Raw genomic sequence first — 26,481 nt, forward strand, 5'->3', positions numbered from 1 at the left:
AGTTACTTACGGAATAGCAGTGGGAAAGATTTAATGATAACTTTATGGACTGAGTTCCATGCACAGTACTGTATGATTTTTTTGCAACCAAGTATAATATACTGCATATTGCTGATAGAGTAAAAATTAAAAAGGATCATCCATAACTTTTTAATATACTCAAAATAAATTATTTGGAAAGTGTATGTTTATCAGCCCTTTGGGTAGTGAGAAGAAAGTATGTTTTTAGTGATTTATATTACCATTAATTAGATTGATTTAAAAACCAAATGCATAAAGATATGGAACCGAAATATGGAAAAACAACCTATACTTGAGCTATAAACCCAGAATTATAAATAGAAATAAACAAGAGGCCTTAGATGCCTCTTTATTTCAGAGCCAAATTATTATATATTATATGGCAAAATTATTTTGTTAAGCTTTGAAGTATCTATCACTTAATTCAGCCAAGAAAAGCCCTAAGAGAATAAGGGCTGTACTTCTCTCAAAATCCACAGATGTTAGAAAGCCTGGAAATTCTAAATTAATGTTCAACTTTTAACAAATAGAAAATCAAGCCCCATCCCAAGCCTCCAAACGTTCTGAAGTATGCAAAAGCAAAGTTATGAAATATCTATCTATCACAAACAACCTTAATTCTGCCCCTATAGCACCATCCTGAGGGAACTAGAACATCTAAGGCTAGGTCTATACTACCTGCCTGAATCGGCGGGTAAAAGCGACCTCTCGGGGATCGATTTATCGCGTCCCATCGGGACGCGACAATCAATCCCCGAATCGGCGCTCTTACTCCACCAGCGGAGGTGGTAGTAAGCGCCGCCGACAGAAAGCCGCAGAAGTCGATTTTGCCGCCGTCCTCACAACGGGGTAAGTCGGCTGCGATACGTCGAATTCAGCTACGCTATTCACGTAGCTGAATTTGCGTATCTTAAATCGACTCCCCCCTGTAGTGTAGATGTACCCTTAGACAATCTTAGCCATCTGTCATACAGGCTTATCTCAATATTGATCAAAAACATTCATAACTTGAGATCGAAATCCTGCCCCCATGAAGTCAATGGCAACACTTTTATTGACTTTAGCAGGATTTCACTCTTTAATTTACGGAACCTGGGCATGGAAGTTTGGTATGATTTCTTTCATATGATTGGCAACTTGTGCTCAATTGAAACGCAGGACTGGATAGCAAGGGATGTCTCAGCTCGTATTGGAGGTGCAGTGGTAGAGTTCTGTGAGGTTTTGTTAGTGGCTGCATAGAGAATCCTCTTTGCTCATAAAATAATAGTTAAATTTAAATTTGTTGTGTTTCAACTGTATATTTTAAATGGGGTATATCATAAATATATAGCAGATTTTGCTCATCTGTCTGAAACAAATTTACCTTCAGACTTCACTTCTCTTGCAGTGTTTTATAAGTTCTAGTCAATACTTATATATGTTAATGTACACATAAAGTGTATGTATTATACACCTATATCATTTACATTCTTTTTAAAAAGTCTATTTATTTTCCTCTGTTCGGGAATAAATATTTTTTTACCATGAAAATATCTTTCATATAAAAGATACACATGAAATCACTAACTCTATACTAAATCAATTCCATATCAATTTTTGAATGAGTCTTTGCTTCAACAGAGAACAAAAGAGCAAGAAGAGGCATTGACAAGAGAGACACTGTTCATTTTCAATGATATGAGGATCAAGTTCCCAGGAAAAACAGATGAAGAGGCAGAATTAATTATAGAAAATGTAAGTATCTATCAATGAGAAAGATGCATCACAGAACACTTACTGTTTTATATTAAATCCCTACGAACTTGGGAAAATAAAATGTACATTTAATGATTCATGAGCTCTTGCGGCCTTAGAGCTCATGGTATCCATAGATCAAAGCATTCCAAAAGCTCAGATTTCTACATTCTACCTGACCTTAAAAGAATGACACAAATCATTTTTAGGACTCTCTAAAATGTGACAAACATTTATAATTAGGAAGTTTGAGTAACTTAAGTTTATAATTGTGGAGGTTTGTCCTGTTAAAGTTCAAACTTTTAAGCAAGCAAAGAAGAATGTTACAATTAATTAATAGTTATGTTTCATAGAATGTGAATACGGATTGTGACATGTTTATCACTACCCCTGAATAGGCATGCTAAGGAACTAAGAAAGGTAAGGTGAAGTAGAAGCCTGAGTACAAGTGCCAGGAATACCATTTGCATTCTTGCTGGCTCCTTCAGTTTGCCAGCTTGGCTTTTCCTTTTATCTAACATTCTTCTGAGCCTTAGTAGTTGGCATGAAACAAAGAATATGAAAGGAGGTGAAAGAATAAGAGATGAATACTGTGCTTGATGCTAAACAGTAAAGGGGAATCTTAAAAGAAAATAATACCAAATATGAAGAGATACTAGGAGAGACAAAGTGCAGATTGGAAAAACATTGAAAATGCCGAAGAGCAAAGAAATAAACATCAGTTTAACAATGAAAAAAGTAAATATCAATGTTGTGTTCTGCTCTTTGTCTGGCAAAGATGTAACATACGCATGTTAACATGTCGCAGATTAAACCAAATGTATCCTGGTTCAGTCAGGGGTCCACTTGCCGGGGAACTGAGTAGCTTTCATTGTTATTGGTAGGGGCTGCACAGGCAGTTTTCTTTGTTATGATGAAGATGTATGCAAAGCTCACTGCCTTCTGGGCCATGCAAATCCTGACTGGCCATTGATACTGGCTCCATATAGTAATCCAGCCTCTCTGAGAGGGCAAAGATACCCCATAAACTTGCATATAAAAGAGAGATTTCTGAAACAATTTTTTAAAACTCTTTTTTTGGGGGGAAATTTCAAAATTTCCAGTTTTCCTTCTGAAAACAAAAACTTTGTCAAAATTTCTGAATTTCAAACCGAATGGAAATTCTGAGTTTGAACCAGCTCTACTGACTATAGCTCCAGGACTTAATTCCTGTGTGTGACCCAGAAGCACAGGCATCAGACAAACCTTGGTCAGTCTATGGGTAGGGCCCTATCAAATTCACAGCCATGAAAAACACGTCACGGACCATGAAATTTGGTCTTCCCCTGTGAAATCTAGTCTTTTGTGTGCTTTTATCCTATACTATACAGATTTCACGGGGGAGACCAACATTTCTCAAACTGGGGATCCTGACCCAAAAGAGAGTTACAAGGTTATTTTTGGGGGGAACGGGGTGTTCATGTTATTGCCACCTTTACTTCTGCACTGCCTTCAGAGCTGGGCTGCCAGAGACCAGTGGCTGTTGGCCAGACGACCAGCTCTGAAGGCAGCACCCCGCCAGCACCAGTGCAGAAGTAAGGGTGGCGATACCATACCATGCCACCCTTACTTCTGTGCTGCTACCTGCAGAACTGGGAAGCTGGAGAGTGGCAGCTGCTGACTGAGGGCCCAGCTCTGCAGTCAAGGTGGCAATGCCATACCATGCCATCCTTCCTTCTGCGCTGCTGCTGGCAGTGGCTCTGCTTTCAGAGCTGGGCTCCTGGTCAGCAGTTGCCGCCACTCTCCAGTGGCCCAGCTCTGAAGGCAGTGCCGCCACCAGCAGCAGCACAGAAGTAAGGGTAGCAGTACCACAACCCTCCCCCAACTAACCTTGCAAGCCCTCCACACTTATTTTTGGGTCAGGACCCCTACAATTACAACACCTTGAAATTTCAGATTTAAATAGGTGAAATCATGAAATTTACGATTTTAAAAATCCTATGGCCATAAAATTGACCAAAATGGACCATGAATTTGGTAGGGACCTATCTACGGGCCATCCGAAAAACAAAATTCCCTGGTATGTGTGGGGCCTCGCCTAATTCTTGATCACTGAAGAGGAGTGCAAGGCCTGTTATGCCAATTGCTGTGATAGGAAAGGCCCCCTTTATAGTCTTAATTGGAGAGCTCCCTTTGTTCCTAATTGCTATTTGTGGTGTATGTGAGTAAGTATGCACAAATTCAGCTTGATAGGCTCCTCTTTTCTCCCTGGATAAGCTGTGGAATGGGGCTGTGAGCCTGAGAGACTTTTTGAGCCACACGTTTCCTTTAAAACATCTTCATTGACTGTACAGCATAGCTAGCGAAGAATCTGCCTTCTACATTAAGTGAATCCCTATAACATGATTGCCATATGCCTAGTGTCAAATAGGCTGGGTAAAATCTCTGGCTTTGCTCCTGGGAAATTGGTTCACTTGGGTGATAATACTGGGTAAAATTTTCAAAACCACTTCAGTGATTTAGGAGCCTGAGTCCTATTGAAAGTCAATGGGACTTAGGCTCCCTAGTGACTTAGATGCTTCTGGAGCATCTACCTATAATGTCTAAACCAGCTTTGAGCCAAACTGGCTCTCGGTTGTTCCCAAGGCCTTTTCCAGCAGTCAGTGATTACCAAGGTAAAGGAGTGCCACATAACTGCCTCCATTCCCCTGTGAACACCCTTATACTGTGGGTTCAGAAGAGGGTGACATAGGGGCTGCAGCAGTGGTTCTGCATCACTGGATCCTCTGGTAGCCAAATCTACCAGTTTTGGGTCTGTTCTAACTGATCACAGAATCTGGCCCTTCAAAGAGAGTTTTGCCTGGATAGGAACTGAGGCATAACTTGAATAATTCACTCATAGGTTTCTCCCCCTAGGCTATTTGTTTTCTAGACTTTGAACTAAAGTAAAATGCTTCTTCAACATTTTCTTCAAAATGTACTCCATCTAGTGGCACGTCCTGATATAACATTAAGCATGACAATATGCTTCCTTATTGCAAAGTCCTCTGTAAAGCCACTTAGCAAACTTCTCTGGGAAAATAAGAATCTCAAGGTTGGAAGAGGTCAGATAACAAAGTGATGGTGTGTTAGATGGCTTTGAGGCAAAATTGTTAATAGATACTGATCTGGAATACCACCAGAAAGGTGCAGAATAGCAAGACATTTAAAAGATATGTTAATAGTTTATTAATATTTAGATGTAACCAAGGAAAAATAAAAATACATTAGGAAGGGTATTTTAAAGTTACATCTAATGACCTACATGAAGCACAAAACTTCATATTTACTAGAATAAACAATGGTTATATAATATTGAACTCTGTGCCCACCCCCATGCTTTTGCTTGCACTGCTAGAATGGCATGATCAGGTAGAACAGGGGCCAGGATCTGGTAAAGTCATTACCTCTTTTCCTAAATTTGAAGACACTCTTCCATTTCTTATAGAGAATTAATTTATTTTTTACACAAAATGCTGGGATTGTTTTTAAACGATTGAAGTATTTTACCAATGTAATATTTTTGCTGGAAATGTCAGATTCCACTCTTTATAGATGTTTGTTTTTATCTTTTGTTTTTCAACTAATTCAGATTATGGATAATTGGAAATACCATAAAACAAATGTGGCTTCATATTGGCTGATAAAACTGGACTCTGTTAAACAACGAAAGGTGAGTGATGCACACTTCAACCTTTGAAAATGCTATTAAGTAGTGAACATGCACTTAGAAGTAACTGCCATGGAAAAGTTTGAGATGTCAGAATATGGGCCACCGTGTGTGTTCTTATGTCAGTGACACCACTGTATATACAGAATAATTCCATTGCAGTTAATGGTGTTAGTTCATATTTATACCAGTGTAACTAATGTCAGAATCTGGCCATTGGATAAGATTTCCAAAACCAGGTGTTTAAAGTTAGGTAATTGTTCAGTAGGAGTTGTTGTATGTGCACCATTCTTGAGAATATGGTTACTCGTTTAGGAGCCTACATATGGATTGAGGTGCCTAATTTTGGGTACCAATTTTTTAGTATTTTAGTGTAGAATTGTATGCATAGTGCCAGGTGTTATTTGGAGTATACCTTGCACAGCTCATGTGTGGTTGCAAGTCAACATGTGGGGGAGAGAGAGGTCTTGTAACTGGAGGGTCAATAATGTGAGCCTGTGGAAAAAATGATTGTTAGAACAGTAAACAGTAGAGAATTGTCACTTCTAGTACAAAGAAGCCTGTGAAGCAAACTCCTTCTCCCACCCACCAAAAGAAAAGAAGTAAATATAGCTATTGGGTGTCTGAGTTGTCTGAGTCTGAATTTGGCCCTTTGAGTGTAATATCTTAGCAGATGGCTTGTTAATGACATGGCAGTGAATTGGAGGTAGAGCTACAAAGATTAACAATGTTGTAATCTTCAATTGAATTTACAAATACTGGTAATTATTCCTCTTCTTTTGCCAAATAGTTTATTCCCACAAAAGATTAGTATTGCTTGTCATGCTTTCTTCAGTTCACAGAAGTAGTACATGGGTACTGCTCTTGTTTATAGTGTGCTAATGGCTTCATTTTTAATCTCCATTTTTTAAAAAATGGACATATTTTAGTCAATCTTGGCTTTGTAAACCAGTATCTCTTTTCCTTAAAATAGCTGAAATTTGATTTGGGAATAGGTCAGATGGTGTCCATATATCACTGGACTGGGAGTCAGGAGATTTGGATTCTCTTTCTGCCCTTGAAAAGAACTTGCTGTCTGACTTGGAGCAAGTCACTTAACCTGCTATGTACCTCCGTTTCCCAATCTATTTTTTTTTTTTTTTTTTTTTTTTTAAGAAAACAGTGGAAAGCACTGCTGGAAGGGTGAAACATCATTATAAAGGAACAGGAGAAATATGTTGTAACCACATTTCAAATTGCCCCTACAAAATCTGCAGTCTCGTGTTCAAATTTTTTAATCTCTGTAGCGCTGAATACTACATTAAACTACTGCTCTGTTTTTGGATCTGGGCACAGACAAGCTGCTATAAAGAAAACTTGTCCATTGTGATGTGATATAATTGACCATTTGACCTCAAGTTCATACGTTAGATGGAAGATTTATGCATACAGTTTATAAAACTGGCATAGCTGTATAGAGACAAAGACATGATGAGAACTTGATAATGTAGGTTAGCTGTGAACTTAATTAAAGGTCTTCTGCAATTATATGAAGTAGCAACATAAATCCACATTTCTGCAAATATTTTTTTAAAAAGTATAGAGTGCATGTATTGTAGTAGTAGCAGTCACCGTTGATTGAGACTGAATTATTTTATTATTTGATAGCTACTGGTCCCTCTGCTGAGTACCCTTTGCTAATTATCTCTTACCTGTTTGTAATGCACTGGGCAGGGTCATTACCCCAAGATCCAGTGCAGAGACCTACTCTATCCTTTGCAGTAGGGGCGCTCAGTTACCTCAGCAGCACTCTTCCCCATCTTTCACCAAACCCGCAGAGGCCTCTCTGCTGATCTGACAGTTGGAGTGGTGGGTTATAGGAAGAGCGGGAAGATTTGTCATGACCCACAGGTCTCAAACCTGGGCCTGCAAGATTTATGGGAGCAGCCACTCTCCAATCCTCCACCTTGCAGCCTGCTAGCAATCGCTTACCTGAGACTTACAAAGCCCAGCCCCTGCGTGAGGTCCAGTTGTGGAGTCCCAAATTGGCTGATTGGCCTGCTGGCCCTATGTAAGCCAGCAGCAGGAACAGGAAGTTGTCCAAACAACTGGGCTCTGAACTGTGGGACATGTGCCTCCTGCACCCTGCTTAGGGTTGCCAGGCACCCGGTTTTCTACTGGAACGCCCAGTCAAAAAGGGACACTGACTGCTCCGGTCAGCACTGGTCAGCGCCATTAAGGCATTGGCTACACTTGCGAGTTACAGTGCAATAAAGCCGCCCACAGCGCTGTGCCTCACTCCCTGTCCACACTGGCAAGGCACGTACAGTGCTGTCTCTCCCTGGCTACAGCCCTGCAGGTACTCCACCTCCCCGAGAGGAATAAGAGATGCAGCGTAGTGGCTACAACTCCCGGGTGTCAGTGTGAACGAGGAGTTAACTTGCTGCACTGTGATAATCCCCTTATCAAGTAGCCACTCTTTTTTCATTGTTGTGATCTGCTCCAGGAATGCGGAAGTGCCCTTTCAAAGCTCCCTACCAGAGAGAAAAAGCAAAGATTTTGCTGTTTGCTTTGAGTGAGTGAATGAGAAGCAGGGGGGGCAGAGGGGTCGAACTTGCAAGGCAGGGTGCTGACACACGCTCAGCACCCAAAACCCAGTCTCTCTCCCCCCACACTCCCTGTCACACTCCATCTCCCCCCCTTTTGAAAAACACATTGCAGCCACATGAATGCTGGGATAGCTGCCCATAATGCACCGCTCCTAATGCAGCTGTAAACGCTGCAAATGTGGCCACACCAATGCGCTGTCAGTGTGGACAGACTGCAGCGCTTTCCCTACTCAGCTGTACGAAGGTGGGTTTAACTCACAGCGCTGTACAGCTGCAAGTGTAGCCATACAAGAGTCCATTCAGCAGCACAGCAGGGCTAAGGCAGGCTCCCTGCCCAGCTCCCAGATGCAGCTGGCCTGTGCCCCCTCCGGCTCCTAGGTGCAGAGGTGGCCAGGGGGCTTTGCATGCTGCCCCCGCCCCAAGTGACAGCTCCGCAGCTCCCATTGGCTGTGGTTCCTGGCCAATGGGACCTGTGGGGGCAGTGCCTGCAGACGGGGCAGTGCATGGAGGTCCCTGGCCCTTCCCCCTAGGAGCCAGACATGCCAGCCCCTTCCAGGAACCACCTGAGGTAAGTACTGCCTGGAGCCTGCACTCTGCACCCCCTCCCACACCCCAATCCCGTGTCCCAGCCCTGTCCTACACCCAAACTCCCTCCCAGAGACTGCACCCTCTCCCACACTCTGAACCCCTTGGCCCTAGCCCAGAACCCCTCCTGCACCCCAAACACCCTCATTCCCGGCCCCGCACAAGAGCTCGCACCTCCAGCCGGAGCCCTCACTCCCCCTCGCAACCCAATCCCCAGCCCTGAGTCTCCTCCCGCACCCTGAACTCCTCATTTCTGGCCCCACCCTGGAGCCCACACCCCCAGCTGGAGCCCTCACCCCCTCCCGCACTCCAGCCCCCTACCCCAACCTGGTGAAAGTGAGCGAAGGTGGGGGAGGAGATCGAGTGAATGGGGGGAGGGCCTCGGAGAAGGGGTGAGGGTGGGGCAGTGGGCGGGGCAAAGGTGTTCGGTTTTCTGCAGTCAGAAAGTTAGCAACCCTAACCCTGCTCCTGCTTGATTTTTCTGGCATTCCAACCTGGCTTGACTCCTGACATCTGACTTGTGGTTCCTGACTTCATTTGTTTCCTGCCCGTGACTCCCTGGTATCCTCACCTGCCCTGACTCTGGTCTCTGACTTGTGGTTCTGATCTTCAGATTGTCTCTTGCTTCTGATTTCCCTGTATCCCAACCTAGCTGACTCTTGACTCATAACTGCAGACTCTGGCTCTGACTACTAGGTCTGGCCACGTATGACCTTGTCGTGACAAGATTGCACATTATCCTCCCTTCAGTGGAGTGTACAGGAAAAAGATAATGGAACCCAGACCCCAGACTTCTCTGAAGTGGAGATCCCTTTTGCAGGGGAAGGTCAGGGTCCCCGGGGCAACTGTAGCTAGGAAGAGTCCTTGATAGCATAGATCTTTTGAACCTAGGCTGCTAGGAGTAGAGGGAGGGGACATCAGCTGGGGGTCAGAGCTGCAGCAGAGATGTGGGTTCTCTGCACGGAATCTTGGGGATTCTCTTTCATCTATCCCAACAAGGTTATCACTCAAAAAAAAAAATGGGAAGGAATCTCCATGAAGGGAAACACTGGCAGAGGGCACACACCCCTCTTGTGGGGTGCAGGGGGTGCTTAGACCTAATATGGTGTCACCACTCCAATATGTTAACAGGTATCTCAGACTGGGAATACTATTTCATTGACCACACAGTTTTCAGTTGCCCCTGGGTTTTTCTTCTTCTTCTACTATAAGAGATTCAGCCATCCAGTTTAATTTTAGCTGTGGCTTTATCACTCCGGCTGGTTTGTCCCCTGTAACTGGTGTTTTAAAAAGCATGCTAGTGGGTCCTGTGCTTTCTTTGACTGATGCTTGTGTGGCACCCAGGGCATGTACCGTATGTCAGGATAAGACAGTAGGTTATTAATATAAAATGCAGTACTGAAAATGTGGATTTCTTTCTTCATGTGACGACACCTTTGATGACTTAGGAGACTAATACCACCTGAAGCATTGGTGTGCTCTTGATATTTTGGCAGCAGGGGAAGTGATTTGCTCTATGTTTCTCTACCTTTTTAACCTCAACCCCTTCAAGCAATCAGATAGGTATTCTTAGGGAAGTAGTTATACAAATGGCTTACCTTGGAGATTGACATTGCAGCTAAGGATTTCCAAATGTGACATACGAGTACAAAGCTTTAGTGGATCTGAGAGCAGAGTGTTTTATATTCTAGCAGGGAGATGGGGGGTGGGTAAAAGCAAAAAAAGAACCAGAGTTAGAGAATATTTCTGAAAGTATAAGTATGTAGTTCAAAAGCAGCTCTGCAATTATATGAAGTTTAGAACAAAAACTCGGACTATGCACTCTGGGATTACTAGGAAATTCCAGAATACGGGAAGGAAATATCCACCAAATATGCTAGGTTTTCAGAATGTCTATCCCCAACAGGTATATCTTCTCAATGATTTCTCCACTCTTGCTCTGGATAAATACGAACACCTGTACATAGCCATAATCTCTAACATCAATCAGTGATGCGTTCCAAGGACCATTATGCAGCTGTATTACCTCAGCTTGAACGATTTCTGCTGTTTCCACTGCTGGCACACTCTCTGTCTTTGACTGCTCAGTTTATTCACCCCCTTGTTCTGTTACATCTAGATGATTTATTGTGTTAGTGTAAAAGAAAAGGACATTTTCATTCTGCACAGGGAAATGAATTTGGTTGGAGCTAAATGGCTGTGCCCTTGTGCAGTACCTGAAAGTTCTTATTTGGGTACTGCTCCCTAGAAGTATTCATTGTGGGTCTACATGCACTCCATGTGCCCGAGCCCAAAAGACTCTTCAATAGCAACGGTCATTGGTGTAGTAAAAAGACAAAGCTCATCTTACCATGGCTAAATTCTCTGCTTGGTCACTCCCTTGTCAGGTATCTTAGGGTTTGGATACCATCTTACTTGCTGAGCAGTGGGGGCATCTCCTGTCAGAAAATCACTTTAACAGGCTTTATTCTGTGTGATGCTGTAGGCATTTTGGGGTCTTTTTGCTTTTGGGTGAAATTTGCCTCTGTTCAGCACAAGGCCTATATCAGTGATGGGCAAGCTGTGGTCCGCAGGCTGCATGCGGCCCTTCAGGGTAATCTGATTGCGGGCCGTGAGACATTTTGCTGATGTTGACTGTCTGCAGGCATGGCTGCCCGCAGTTCCCAGTGGCTGCGCTTTGCTGTTCCCAGCCAATGGGAGCTGCAGGAAGCGGTGGGCCGCAGGGACTTGCTGACTACCGCTTCCCGCAGCTCCCACTGGCCAGGAACGGCGAAGCGCGGCTATTGGGAGCTGTGGGAGCCATGCCTGAGGACAGTCAACATCAGCAAAATGTCTCACGGCCCGCAATCAGATTACCCTGATGGGCCGCATGCAGCCTGCGGGCCGCAGGTTGCCCACCACTGGCCTATATACTATGTTCTCAGAAAACATGTTACAGGCAGTATCTAATAGCCATGATTTAGCCCACATTCTATGCTGCAATTCTGCACCAATATATCCATACACAACTCCCATTTAATTCAATGGGAGTTACACAAGTGTATCGGAGAGCAGAATTGGGCATCATGTTCTAATGAGCTACTTCCTACTCCATAGTCTACTGGTGTATGTATGCATGGAAGAAAAAACATGAGACATCGAGCTAAGATGTATACTAGATTGAGGGACCAACTTATACACTGTGCAAAAATGTCCAATTTTCTTCTTTCTCCCCACAAACAGTATTCAGATTAACAATGTATTACATTTTTAAAAAGCATTTCCTTTTCAAATGTCTCTTAATGCTGATTTTTCTTCAATGCTATGACATACTATTTCCTGCATAAAAGCCAGTCTTACTAGTGTCTTATAGTTTGATTCTGAGCAGGGCTAAGCACCTGCAACACAAACTGAAGTCAGTATAGACTGTGGGGGCTCAGCTCCTCTCAGGATTATTCTTTTATGAAGTAGAGGGTATTCTAAACATGGTAACCAATTTTAAAGTATTCAGTATTGCTTAAGATGGTATTAATCACAAGGCTCCTTATCAGCTGTGTGTATCTGTGTGTGTCTGTCTCTCTTTTTACTTGTTTTAACAATCTTTTTTACTTGCTAGTACTGGAAAAGGTGGGGGGAGAGATACTAATGCAATAAATATGAAAACTTGTTTTGTTTTTGCAAAATGGTTTTGATGGAAAATGATGCCATAACAGAGTTACTAAATGAAACAGCTTGTTGAAATTTAGAAGTGATGATGCTATATGATAATTCTCTCTTACCATTTTTTCTGTGTAATGAAAGGACAGATGTTTGGTTTTGAGATTTTGTCATATGTGCCTGGATTTTTTAAATGCTTTGATTTGCTTGAAATATTCTTTTCTAGGTTTTGGACATAGTGAGGACAAGTGTCCGTGCTGTTCTGCAACGTGTCTGGAGGGTTTCTGACGTTGAATGTTTACATTTATACCGTATTTTTAACCGTGTGTTTAATCGCTTACTCTGGAGCCATGGCCAAGGCTTGTGGAACTGTTTCTGTAATTCAGGGTAGGCCCAATATATTTATTATTGTAATCCTTTTAATAATTTCACAGCTATAGTTAGAGCTAGCATAGTTTAATGTTTACTTTCATTCAAGAAATTATTGTAATACATAGAACTGTTTTTAAAACCATTAATCAAAAACGTACCATGTAATTACCTATTAACATAGGCCAGGCATTTCACTAATGAGTCCATACAGTTAGGCTCTTAGATCCATCTGAAGGCATCTAAAGTAAATGATTTGATTTTTCAAGAATGCTGAGCATCCTGCAGCTCCCATTGATTTCTCTCACTGAGAGACCTTTCTGGCTCAGCACTTTTGAAAATCAGGCCAACTACTTAAGCAACTGTGCCAGGGTCCCCGGGGTGCTATCTGGATTGTGGGACCACCGAGCCTCAAAAACCCACCAGCCTGGGGTTTCCCTCACACTACAAAGCTATTGCACTGACACAGACATCCACAGGCGGGGACACACCCAGCTGAGTTACATGAATGCTTCTCCCAGCCACTCATGAACCATCAATAGAGAAGCTGCAGCCTTGCACCTCAGGACTGTACTCGGTGGCACTGGTCAGAAGACTGGTCAGTTTAAGCTCCTTACCTAGTGGGCCACTGTGACAAAAGGGTAGTGGTTGTGCAACAGCCCTTGATAATCTGAGCTGAGATTTCCCGAGCACTTCAACCAAAACATGCTGTCTTAGGTAAAATATAAAACAGATTTATTAATTACAGAAAGATCGATTTTAAGTGATTATAAATGAAATAGTTACCTTAAGAAATAAAAATAGAAACACACATTCTAAATCCTAAACTTTTAATCTAAGCAAGCATTGAATCAAATAGCTTTTCTCACCCTGACAGATGGTGCAGGAGGTTACAGTTCCTCAATACACAGACTGGATCCTTTTATAGCCTGTGATCAAACTCTCCAGTTCATATTCTTTGTCTTGCAGATGTGCTTCCAGATGTTGAGATGTGGTGGGAGAGAGGCCAAGTCATGATGTCACTTCCCCTCTTTTATACTTTCTTCCAGTTTGCTGGAAACATCCTTGCAGTGAGGAGGGGATCAGGCAGTCACCATTGGTCAAAGCAGTCTCCATTGCAAACATACCTTCTCTAAGGAATCTCTGGGATAGTGGATTATTTTATTGATGGGTGTTGATGAGCCATTAATGCTGTCTGGCTATTGCTGGCTACTATTTTGTTGTAACTGAAAGGCTGGTTGTGGGTCTTCCCAACCTCACAACATATTTCAGTAATAGAGATAGCAATACTTCATAACTTCACATACAATGATAGCACATACAGTCCAACCAGATATTCATGTTTAACAGATCAAGACTTTTAAAATAATACCACAAGGTATACTTACAAAACATATAATTACATTACCATGGTGAATATGGGATTCCAGGGTGCTACTTTGAGGTACAGAGAGTCACAGTGACTTAATTTTAATGTGAGTTGGCCACTGACAAAAATCATGGCCCTATCTGTTTGATCCCTAGAGGGAAAAAAAGGAGAATCAAGTAAAGAGTCCTGTTGACATTTTATACCTCAAGTATTCAGCTTCTGTTGTGTGGTTTAGAAATACAGCAGAATTTCTGAATTGGACTATATTTGCTCTTCATTACATATCTGAAACAATTATGAGAATGTAAGCGTGTGAAAAGTAAGAAATTGTGACACTGATAGGTAAGGAAATGGTTTTTTTAGGCTTGAAAATTAAGGATGCTTACTGGAAAACAAGATGCCATATTTTTAAAATTAAATCAGCCCATTCCCCAGCCCTTTACGCTCATGCAGTTGAAGTCAAGGTGACTATTCATGTGAAGAAAGGTCTGCAGGATTAGATCATATATATATGATGTTATATTTATATATATATATATATATATATATATATATATATATATATATATATATAAAACAAAACAAAATATGTCAAAGATCCTTTTCATAGTCTTCCTTATGGGGGAAAAATGTATGTACAAATATATACCATATCTGGAGAGCATATAAGTTTCTCTGTAAATATATAGAGTGAGGTGACTAATGGGATGTTTTTGATTAGCTTGCAAAAGAGGATTGAAAAAAGATTTATTGAAAATGAGCTTCAACAAATATACACATTATGATGATGGGTTTCATATGTACAAAAGGAAATAACTCATTTGTCACTTGTAGGGAATGCATGCACTACATTTACAAATGTAATAAGAAACCTTACCTGTATTCAACACAATGATAGGAAAAGGGAGATGGAAAAATAGATTATTAAAAGCAACAGTCTCAGAGAGTGACAGATCCTCTGCTGGCATAAATTGGCATAGCTCTATTGATTTCAATTGACTTTAATGGTTTGATGTCAATTTATACCAGCTGAGGATCTGACCCATAGTATGATTGATTCTTTAAGTGCTTTCATATGTCCATTACACTGTAGGTGTGGGATCCTAACCTTAGCATTGTACCTAGTGGTACCTTTTTCCAGTCTTGAGGGCCTTTGGAGGAAAGGGAGCCTATACTAAGGTCCCCAGGGTTCAAACCTTGCATGCATTGCAGAGAGCCTATGTCTATGAGTGACCCTCATTTACACTGTCTGAAGTGCTTGGAATGAGGGTCATGTTACAGACAAGTGCTCCATTTGTCATGGTTTCAAAACCATGACAAAGAAGGTGAGGGAGGAGCGTCTCTGTTACATCCTTCTGGAGGCTGCCTTTAGACTGGCATCAGATCCTGCCCAGTCATCCAAGGGAAGTTCTTCGGTGGCTCTTTCCCAAAGTGCTCCGTTATCTTTCGCACAGACATTAGCAGGAGGAGATCCCCATCAACAGGACTGTCTTTTTCAAGGTCAGGAACTTCAAAGTAGGTCAGGCCTCCAGAAACACAAGAAGTTGTCTGCATTGGGCTCTTTGAAGTCCAGAGTATGGGACTCCTCCACTGACGGTCGATCAGAGTGAGGCATTTGGCTTGCCACTACCCAGTACTGGCTCATATAGACAGAGTTGAGCTGTTGATTTTGGTGCCGTCCCAGAGGCCATTGAGACTGGCTACCTCTTCACTGCAACACAGCAGTTATCTCTGAGTACTACAAGACAGCAGCCCATGTCCCTTCTCACTATGCTGGAGTCCTATGCCACAATCAGGAACATGCTGTGCCTATCATGACCATGCCTTGCTTCAGGCTGAAGACCTTTGTTTGGCTCTGGTGCAGCTGCTGAGCTCATTGGCATTGGATCACTCTAGTCTGGGGCACCAGCTTTGGGTTTGGTACTAGCCCGTGCCTTCTCTCCAGAGCCAGTATCTGCTCCTCCACTCCAAATGGTATGGCAGCTAGGAAGCCAGCCATGCTTCCTCCAGGACTGTGTCCACAATGCAGATTGATCTCAGTCAGCCCTCATTCCCAGGGACATTCTCATGCTCATGTAAGTTCATGATAGAATGATTGTAGGTTTTTAAGACGAGGTTAGACAATCTCTTGTCAGGAATGGTCTAGTTATTACTTAGTCCTGCCTTGAGTACAGGAGACTGGACAAGATGACCTACTGAGGTCCCTTCCAATGCTACACTTCTATGATTCTATTATCCTTATAGCTTCAGTCTGGTTGAGACAAATCTGGTATTCAGACTTCCACAAACTGTCCACTTGGGAACCTTTGCTGTTATCGATAACTAGAGACCATATAATTCAGAGTGGTGGCCAGGCGCTGCACCTGAATCATCAAGTGCTGCACCTCATGGCATGGTTCATAAGTGGTTGAGTGCAGAAGAGGCACATTGCTCAGTGGTCTAACCCACAGCTCCATTAGGGTGTATCTGGTGGCCATCTCAGTGTTTCAACCTTGCATACATAAGACTATTTTCACTCACCCTATCACACCCAGATTCCTGAAAGGTCTAGATAGTTTCCACCTATCAGGCACCCAGTGCCTTCTTGGGATTTGAATTTGTTGTTGTCTGCTCTTGTGGATCCTCCTGTTGAGGCTTCATCATCATACTCGCTTCTATACCTTTCAGTGAAGGTAGCTTTCTTAGAGGCCATCAGCTCCACTAGAAGGAGGGAGAACTGAATGCACTGGTCACTGATCTGCCATACAGAGTTATCTACAAGGACAAAGTTCAGCATAGATCATGCCCTAAGTTTCTCTTAAAGGTGATATCTGATTTTTTTACCTGTCAGTTTTCTTCCCAAAGCCTCATACTTACAAGGACGAGTGAAGGCTCCATACCCTGGATGTCTGTCGAGCATTGTTTGTTTGGTTTTTTTGCCCGGATAGGACAAAGCCCTTTCGAGCTTCTTCACATTCCTTTGTTTCTTATACAGGGGTGTGTGAGAGATCATCCAATCAGATCTTAGACTCACTACATGGATTACCAGCTGCATCATGATGTGTTATACTGCCAAAGGGATAGTGCTTCTGATAAACTCACAGCACACTCAACCAGAGCACGTGCAACCTCAGCAGCATTTGTGGCACATGTCCCGATTATGGACATCTACAGGGCAGGGACATGGTCTTCCATTCATACGTTCATCAGACACTATGCACTGTCAGTAGTGTCAAGGGAAGATGGTAATGTAGGTAAAGTGGTCCTACAGTGCCTCTTCCAATGAGACTCCAAGCCTTGCTGCCTGGGTTATCAGCATAGGAATTACCTACAGTGTAATGGACATATGTGAGCACACAAAGAAGGAAAAAAGTCACCTTCTCTAAGCCTCACCTTCACTTGTTCTAAGAAATGTGTTATGTATGTCCATTACACGACACATCCTCACTCCCCAGTGCATTGGAGTCTGCTATAAACTTCTGGTGCAAAGTAACCTTGCTTCAAAGCATGAGGAACTCATTTGAAGGTGGTGCTGAAGATGGTACCTCAAGAGCAGTGGTTCCCAAACTTTAACAGCCCGCGAACCCCTTTCATTAACTGTGAAATCTCGTGAACCCCGTCCTAAAAATGAATATTTTCAGGGATTGAAGTTTAAATTTCCTCAGTGTGATGGATGCCCCAACTGCCCGGCCCCTCTCTTCCTGGGGCTCGGGCTGCCAGTCCCGCGCCGAGCACTGGGTTTCGTGCTGCCGGCTCCCCCGCTGACAGGGGCAGGGCTCAGGCTGCCGGCCCCAACTGCCCAGCCCCACTCTCCTTGGGGCTTGGGTTGTCAGCCCCACATGGAGCACTGGGGTTCGGGCTGCCAGCTTCCCTGCTGAACGCCGGGACTTGGCTGCCAGCCCCAACTGCCCGGCCCTGTTCTCCCTGGGGCTCGGGGTGTCTGCCCTGCAACCGGGTCCCACCTGCTGTCTCCAATGCCCAGGGTCCTCTGTCCGCCATTAGTGAAATTTTTCTGGCGAACCCCCTGTAACGTTCTGCAAACCCCCAGGGGTTCGCGAACCCCAGTTTGGGAACCGCTGCTCTAGAGAAAACTCTGTGGCACTGTTGCATTGGACAGATGCACACACCTACAATTTAGTGGACTTGGGTCAGTGTAATAGAAAAGGGCCATATTTCCCCAATCTTAATTTACTTCCTTTATGTAGCCACTTAGAGATGTAGGGATGCACTTCATGCCCCCAAATGATTTTTGGACTGCTGATACAATAATCCCTTAATTTTTAGTGTTATATAGTATTACAGTTAGCATTGCTTTACACAAGATGTATGTGAACCTCTTGCTTTTAATATTGCTTTTTAATATTTTTAACATTTAATATTGTTTTAGAAGCTTCAATTTGTGATGATTTTTATTTTCAGAAATCAAACATTTTTCTACAAAAATGTTTTTTGTTCAAAAGTTGATCAGCTTTCCTGTTCAACTGATTCAGGAACACAGCTCTGGAGCCCACTGAACAATTCAGTGAAGAGGAGGATCTTTGATATAGCCACAGCTCCTTTCACGCAGAACAGTGCCTTTGTCAGTGAGCCCAGCTGGATCAGTAGGGTTGGCAACCCTCCAGGATTGTACTGGAGTCTCCTGGAATTAAAGATTAATCTTTAATTAAAGATTAGGTCGTGTGATAAAATCTCCAGGAATTCATCCAACCGAAGTTGGCAACCATATGGCTCAGGAGTCGAGCTGAAGTCTTTGACAAAATTCCTGTTCCTTGTTAAAGGAGTTATTGCTTTGTCAAACATCCTTTTAAAAAAAACCTAGGAAACTAATATACGCAAACACTTGGGGGATGAGGGGGGAAGTGTCACTGTGGGGTGTTGAGGTTGCTCTACATGCAATATACCTAATACAGAACCTACAAAACAAGGAAATAGAAAGTTATGGCTGTCAGCAGTACATAGCCTCTGTTTTCTCCAGCCAGAGACATACTTTACCACTAGCCCAGTCACCATACCCCAAAGAGAACATGCTGGAGCCTTAACTTTGCCGCGTAGGGTATGTGAAGTTTTACAGAAGTGAATAGTAGGGACACTGGGGGAGCGAAGTTTGGTGCCTCAGTGGTAGAGGTGGGCAGATGGAATTTGGGGAAGAAGATGCTGGTTTCCCTACTAAGGCAGAGTTAAAGTTGTGGTGCATTCTCTGTGGTGTATGGTGGTTGGGGGCTAGTGATAAAGTGTCTCTCTCTGGGCAAGGAATAGAGGATAGTTATTGTTAGTAGTTTTAACTCGTCATGCCCTTCCCGTCATTAGGTTTTGTGTTAGTTATATTAGGTGTATGTAGAATGACTTTAACATATGCACAAAAAACACTTGTGTATTAATATATGGTATCTGTATGGTATAATCTAGACATAGCTAATTAATTAATGATACATTTGCTTTAATTACCTGCACAAAATCAAAAGGAGTACTAGAAAAGTGATAGTACCAGTTTGATTAAAAATCAAATTTCAAATAAAGGCTCACACATGATTTAGAATATTGCATACTCCAGCATGGCCTTCCCTTGTTGTCTTCCTGTATCCCCTTTCCATGGTGGTGTGCCATGCCAAAAGCGAATTAGATATACCCCAAATTACCTCCGATTTTACTTGTCACATTTCCTGTTCATGCACTGATATAGCATCAGCCCTGAATTTTCACTAAGCCCAAACAGACATCCTATTTTATGTCTCTTATTCAAACCCCTATGTGGAGGATAAAATCCTGGCTCCATTGAAGTTTTTGGGAAAAAACTACCATTGACATCACTGAGGCCAAGACTTCACTCTGGTTACACTTCCAATGCTTAGAACCTGGAGGAGGGATGCAAGGATCCCTCCCCCCACACCTCTCCCACACACATACTGTATGAAATGATTATTTCATTAAAAAAAAAAAATCAAACCCAAGCTTGCCGGCCATCTAAGTCATCATACAGGGCTTTCATTTTTTTATAGGGAAAGGGGTTTCAAGTACAAATTTTGCCTTTGGACACCCATATAGTTCTCTGTAATCATATCTGAATATTCATATAGTATTCATGTATGAATATTCATGTAATATTCATATAGTAAGTTGTGCATAAACACAAATACTGAGTGAGCCCTGTGCACAGGACTAATTCCTCCTTACTGTGGTGAAATGCACCTAGTTAGACTAGCGAGGTAGCCTTAAAATTCTGTGCACTGAAAAGCTGAAGGGACTAAACGATTTTGGAAATAAAATGTTAATGGAAACAAAAGTACCAGGTGTGTGGTTATTTCAGATGGAAAAATTTACCAGACACAAACTGAAAGTTTTAATTATACTTCTCTGACTTGATAAAGAGCAGTCTCCCCCACCCAGTTACAGCAATGTGCTAATGTTCAAATGGTCTAGACTGAGAAACTCCCTTCCCATGACGTTTTGAATAGTTCTGGTAGAGAAATGAAATATGAAATGCTTCCATTTATCTATCTTTTTGGAAATGTGAAACAGAGCACAGTATTTTGAACATTTATATTCAACCGTCATATGTATCATTTGTTATTCTCTTCATGCTTAATATCATGGACTCCTGAATATGACTAATTAATGAAAGTATTAGCATGCTATATAATTACTTTGGCAACACAGACTATTCAGATAGTAGCTTGTTAAAAATAAATCAGTATTTTGTGTGTCTCATGATGTAGAACACCATTTAAAATTACATGGCAGTAAATCTTTATGTGCTAAACCCAAACAATGGTCCTATAAATGCTTTAGGGGACATACTTAATGAAAAATGGGTTGTGATCATTTTGCAATATGAAGATTAATTTCTTAATTTGTATTTTATATTCCCACCATCTGTCAGTATATGGGTTAAATAGCATAGGCCTTTCCTGTAAACAGGCAAGGTCACACTTTATTTCTCTTACTCCTCCACTGCTAAATCTCATGTGCAGTAGTAAAGCTTTTAGATTGCCATTTGTAACAGAAAACATGAGGTCATGTCTGTTTCCATGCCAACAGAAGTTCTTGGGAGACCATATTCAGTAAAAGGACAGAGGTGGTGACTCCTGAACAACTCCAGTGTTGTCAACGAATTGTACAGCTTTGTAAACACTGCCTGCTGGTGGCTTACAAATATTCAGCAGATTCAAGAGGATCTCTTACTGGAATTAGCCCTGACTGGGATGATACAAGGTATGTACTTTCATATTTCTAATTATGAGACATATTGGAATGTATGATCAGATTTAAATTATATGCGTATATTTCCCTCTAGGCTAGTGGTCTCAACCTGCACATAGCTACAGCCCATGTGACCTCCTCAGTGCCATACAAGTGTATAGATATTGTGTGGATGTGGCCCATATAACAAAGAGAGAGCTGCATATGCACCCACAATGGTAAACAGGTAGAGAACCACTGCTCTAGGCCTAGGAAAAAGCTACAAGAACTAGTTCACTGTCTGCAACATAAAGGATGAGCATTTCCTTCCAGCCCTACTTCCTGTCATTATGATTTCTATAGTGCGGTAGTGAACGCAACAAGAATTATCCTTGCTGGGTTAAGAGGAGATTTACCATACTCATTTTATTTGAAACTAACTTATTAAAAGTTTTGTTTGCTTAATGCCCCAATAGCCAGGGTAAGAAAGGCATTCTATACGTAACTGAATTGAAACTTGCCTTTCTTCCTTTTCTCAGATTCCTCAGAGTAATTGATTCCTGGTTTGCATTCCTAGGAGTGCCCTAACATGTATGACTTTGCTGGCTTCGCAACCACTATGGAATCCCCCAGGAGCATAGCTCTAGGCCATGGTCAGGTAAGTGCCATCTGACTTACTGTGTTGCACAGTTTTGCAAAGTTGACTTCTAAAAACTGCAGACATGAAAGTTTTTCTTATTGTTTTTGCCAAAGGGTATAAACATTTTGTTAAAACCTTGCAAAACAGCACAATATAGTAAAAAAAAAAAAATATTTTGGCACTTACCTGACTCTCCATGGGCAGGGTCAGTTCTTCAGCAGAGTTATAATATTGTCAGCATGCTGACTCTTACTGAAACATCACTAGGAGTGGGGAGCCAGTGATCTGTGACGTAATGGTCCTGAAATGCAGAATTAAAGGTAAGTTTCAGATTTATGTTCTGAATGCTTCTCTTACCCTAGTAATTTGGATCATTCAGTACATAAACCTACAAACGGTTTGTTCATTTTAAAAGTCATGCAGTTCTCTGCAAGGGCAGTGTTTATTCCTTAAAATAGCTACTACTATGTCATGTAGAAAATAAACTCAATATATATTATCAGTTAAACCTACTGTATGACTTAATTGCTTAAGCAATATGTCTTTAACTAGTTATTTGATATATTAAACTTTCTGCTATTGTCATGTGAATGTTTCAGGGGCTCTAACATAATTTAATACCAGCTGGAAACAGAAGTTGATTGTTCACAGCAAAAGTAGAGGTAATTTAGCCACAAAATGAACCATATGCAATATTCATATACAAATGAGCTTATAATAGTAGAGTGGTAAAATCAAAAAAGATGAAACAAAGTAATTCTTACTGCCATTGTTAATACAGGAGGTAATTTTTTTCAATCAAAAACCAGCCATAACTGTTCAGACCAATCAAATCACTCTAGAGTATTGCCTAGCTAACAGGCCTGCTTTGGCCATTTTCTGTGACTATTGAAGTCTCAATGGAAGTATAATCATGGATTTCAAATATGAGCAGAATCTGGCCCTCTGTTTTAGATAAGTGCATAGCAGTTACAAAATAGTAACTTTTATATCTGTAGCAGCATAGCTGTCAGGATAACTTTGATTAAAAGCTACAACCAGTCTGCATTTATCTCAAAAAACATTACATTTATACACTACACTACACTACACTACACTAACCAATATGTTCTGCATAAAGAAGGAGCTTCCTATTTTCTTTATGGGAAAGAAACCCTTTTATATCAACTGGGTTTGCTTTTATTTGTCCAGTCAGCCCTAATATGTACAAGGTAACAGTGACGTTATTTCCCTTAAGAGTAATCACTACACAATTTCACGTTGCACCTGGGTTTGTATTTTTAAGCTATCAAGGAAATTATATTAAAAGATTTTTACTGCTAATAATAATTTTGTTGACTGTTACTGTGATATAGTATGAACAAGACCCCGTAAACTGCAGCATACGGGCAGAGAGTCATTTAAAGCTATTTTTTTTTTCATAACTCTGTAACGTTTCATTTGTATAGCTCTGTTGGGCTTTCTTGAAAGGGAAACTATTTTCGGGCTACGTTTATGTGCACTTTTTTGGCAGCTTTGTCAGATACATCTCCAGTTGCAATTGGCTATTTGTACGTATTTGGCACTTTACACATTACTGTATGTCTAATTCCCAGTGATACTGTTCCTGATGGAAAACCAGTCATTATTTTAACTTTATTGCATAGAACAAGCTCAAAAATTGTTAAACATATTTCAAAAATAATTTTCACTATACAGTTCAGTAGTCCCAGAGCTCTGTTATCAGACATTATTGGGAATACCAAGGTAAATGATCAATTATGTTTTCTTCACAGACCTTCAAAATAAAAGTAAGAATGCTGTGAAAACACAGCCAGACTTCTTTTCCAGTCAGGATACTCAAATCTCGTAACACAAGCTTTTTTTAAAAAAAAGCCTCTGACCTTTTGAATCCTAACAACATTCACTTCTAAAAGAAACTTGAAGGAATGTGGTCATCCCCAACCCCTCTTCCCCCTGCTGGTTAGATCCTTAAACTTTTCCAAACAAGCATAGATGTAACATCTCATACTTCATCAGAACTGCTCAGATGTTCTATGAGATACTGAGCACCTCCGCACAAAAGGTGCTTAGCCTCCCCTAAGATCAGGCCCTTTGTTTGTAGCAAATTGATTAGCCTTTGGCAATAATGGCCTTCCTTAGGGCTTAAACAAACCAAACATTTACACTTTCTCATAGAGCAGATGTTTCCTATTAACAGTCATGACATTTCCCCTTTCCCTGTGATTATTAGGATTAATCCTCAGAACTCTTTCAATGCACTTGCTCATCATTAATCAATATGATTCCCTAGAATGATGCTACACTTTTTAAACAATAAAATTATATAATCTGTGGTGTATGTAATCTGTTCGGGCATTGCCCATCACTCATGAAATTTTGATTTAATGTGGATGTTTTGTATAGTTTTTTGTGCTCATCTAATGACTCCTCCAATTAATTATAAGAACTGGTAATAAGAAACAGATTTAAAAATGAATATTAAGCAACTGATGATGAATGAATGTTTGTAATGTTGTCTGAAATAGATCCTTAGCTAGTCTGATTTAAAAAAAAATAACCGAGTCACTGATTAATGATGAATTAGTAGATTGGAGAAATCTGGGGTGTTTGCATTACTTGGATAGTGGTGATGGCATGCCGATATTTAAAACAGCTAGGGATAGTCAAATGATTAGAGCAGAAAACGGGGGTTCAAAACTATATGTATTTTTTTGCCTGTCTTTGCCACTGAATTACTGTTTCATTTTTTATAGGTCAGTTAATCTCTTTAGGTCTCAGTTTTTAACCCATTTTTAATCTGGGAAAAATAATACTATTCTAATTGAGATCCTTGGGTGACAGGTTAGAAATAGCTTTGGATAAGTGTCTGGTCTTCTCCCCCTCCCCCCCCCCCTTCACCCCCATAAAAGGCTGGCTATTGCAAGCATTTAACATCTTTCCATTAAGAAATCAGTGGCAAAATATATGACCCAAAGTAGGCTGCAGTTTTGCTATGGCTGTCTATAGGTTGTAATAATAAATAAATGATAATAATAATAAATAAATGTTTATTTATTAAACCATTTCCTTTGTTGTCTGAGGCAAAGGCCTGCCACACAGTACTCCATGTGTGAATGTACAAAAGTCTGACATACCAAGATTGTGAGGCACATGAATGACTAACTCCTTTGCCTTTGAATGTAACCTTTTCCGTTAAATTCCACTTTTTTAAAATCATTTTTAGGTATTTACTGCCAGGACCTTCACAGTTCATCATGAAAACATCCTCCAACTTTATCTGCACTTCATCCGGAATACCTCGCTCTAACATTTTGTTTACACCCAGGTATAGCCACTTGTGAAACAAAGAGAAGAGTGCCATGCTTGATAAATAATGGCAGTCCATTTTTCCAGTTTAAATTTGTGAGGGAGCTGAATATAAGCACTGTTATATATTTGCCACAGTACATAAAATAAAATTTAGCTGAAATCCTACTGTAAAAGCAGAGACTTTCTGGAAATGTAATAAACCTTGTTAAGTTGTTTACACAAATATGTGAATGTCTAGATCTTGCTAGGTTTATAAGTAATTCCTTCCTACTAGAAATGTTATTTTTGCTGCAATATATAAAATGGAATTAATCTTGGAGATCCTATTACAGTGTTAAATTTAGGTACAATATCTTTTAACTTGAAATATATTTATTGTAAATCATACTGTTTATTCTCTCCTAGATGATAAAAAGCCTGTTGTAGAACAGTAATAGTAATTAAATATAAGTAGTCTGATCATTTCTATAGCACATTTTAAAACATTGTAGAAGCAAGATCTAATATACAGACATATTTGTATTTCTCCTATGAAATTACAAGGTATGTGTAATAATGTTGTTTTTCAGTAAGGACATAAAGTATCTTTTAGTCTAAATGAAGACAATCCAGAGGGTAAATATTCAAATATACCAGTCCTGGCAAGTAGCTTCTAGTTGGAACCTTGTAATAAACCAGAAGGTAACGGTTATTGTCAGATCTTCCTTCAACCTTCTTGTGTCTTGTGCCTTTCAGTTTATTTGAGGTCAAGTAGTAACCTACAGCTCATAAAAGAGCCATGCATATTTTCTTCTGTTCTGCTGCATAAGTGATGAAGCAGACATTTTTCAGAATTACTGCAGTTTCACAGTATCCTCTCTAAACTTCAAAATAGTATGTTTTGATTTGGTTTTCACTGTAAGGTGCATTATATATTGTATACTCTAATGGACAGTATTTTCTAGACTTGCTGAAATCCTAAGAAAATGGTCGAAGATACAATTAATTAGATTTGTTACTCAAATTCAGCTTTGCAGACCTGGCTGAGTGACACAATAAGAATTTGATATGGCCATGAGCCAGATCCTGAAGGCAGAGGTGATCTGAAGTGTGATCTAGAAACATAATTTTAAGAGTCTCTCAGTATCCACGTTTGTCCCATTAATCCCTGTACATCAGAGGCCCCCAAACTGTGGGACACGCTCCCCTAGGGTGGGGCACCAAGGAACATTCAGAGAGGGGTGTGGCAGGCTGGGCCAGCTCCCACAGGGGACAGGGAGGGAGGGTCACTGAGCCCCGTCCACAGCTCTACTCCAGCTGCGGCCTCAGCTCCTGGCCCTGTGCCTGATCCCATCTACAGCCTTGGCACGGCTCCGCATCTGGCTGCAGGCTTGGCTTCGAGCCC

General features: G+C 41.2%; 1 protein-coding gene across 2 annotated transcripts in view; it reads left to right on the forward strand.

The window, feature by feature from the left end:
- TTLL7 (tubulin tyrosine ligase like 7) overlaps positions 1–25,788 on the forward strand; it is an 81,155-nt gene extending 55,367 nt beyond the window's left edge. For both annotated transcript variants that reach the window (XM_034779514.1, XM_034779515.1), the window contains exons 16-20: positions 1,642–1,755; positions 5,366–5,446; positions 12,479–12,639; positions 21,005–21,178; positions 25,012–25,788. In XM_034779514.1, the coding sequence (XP_034635405.1) occupies positions 1,642–1,755; positions 5,366–5,446; positions 12,479–12,639; positions 21,005–21,178; positions 25,012–25,129 (648 nt within the window). In that variant the 3' untranslated portion in view covers positions 25,130–25,788. The remainder of the gene's footprint in view (positions 1–1,641; positions 1,756–5,365; positions 5,447–12,478; positions 12,640–21,004; positions 21,179–25,011) is intronic.
- The last annotated feature ends 693 nt before the right edge of the window (positions 25,789–26,481 follow it).

This window comes from Trachemys scripta, chromosome 8 (genome assembly GCF_013100865.1).
Source record: "Trachemys scripta elegans isolate TJP31775 chromosome 8, CAS_Tse_1.0, whole genome shotgun sequence".
Taxonomy (NCBI): Eukaryota; Metazoa; Chordata; order Testudines; family Emydidae; genus Trachemys; species Trachemys scripta.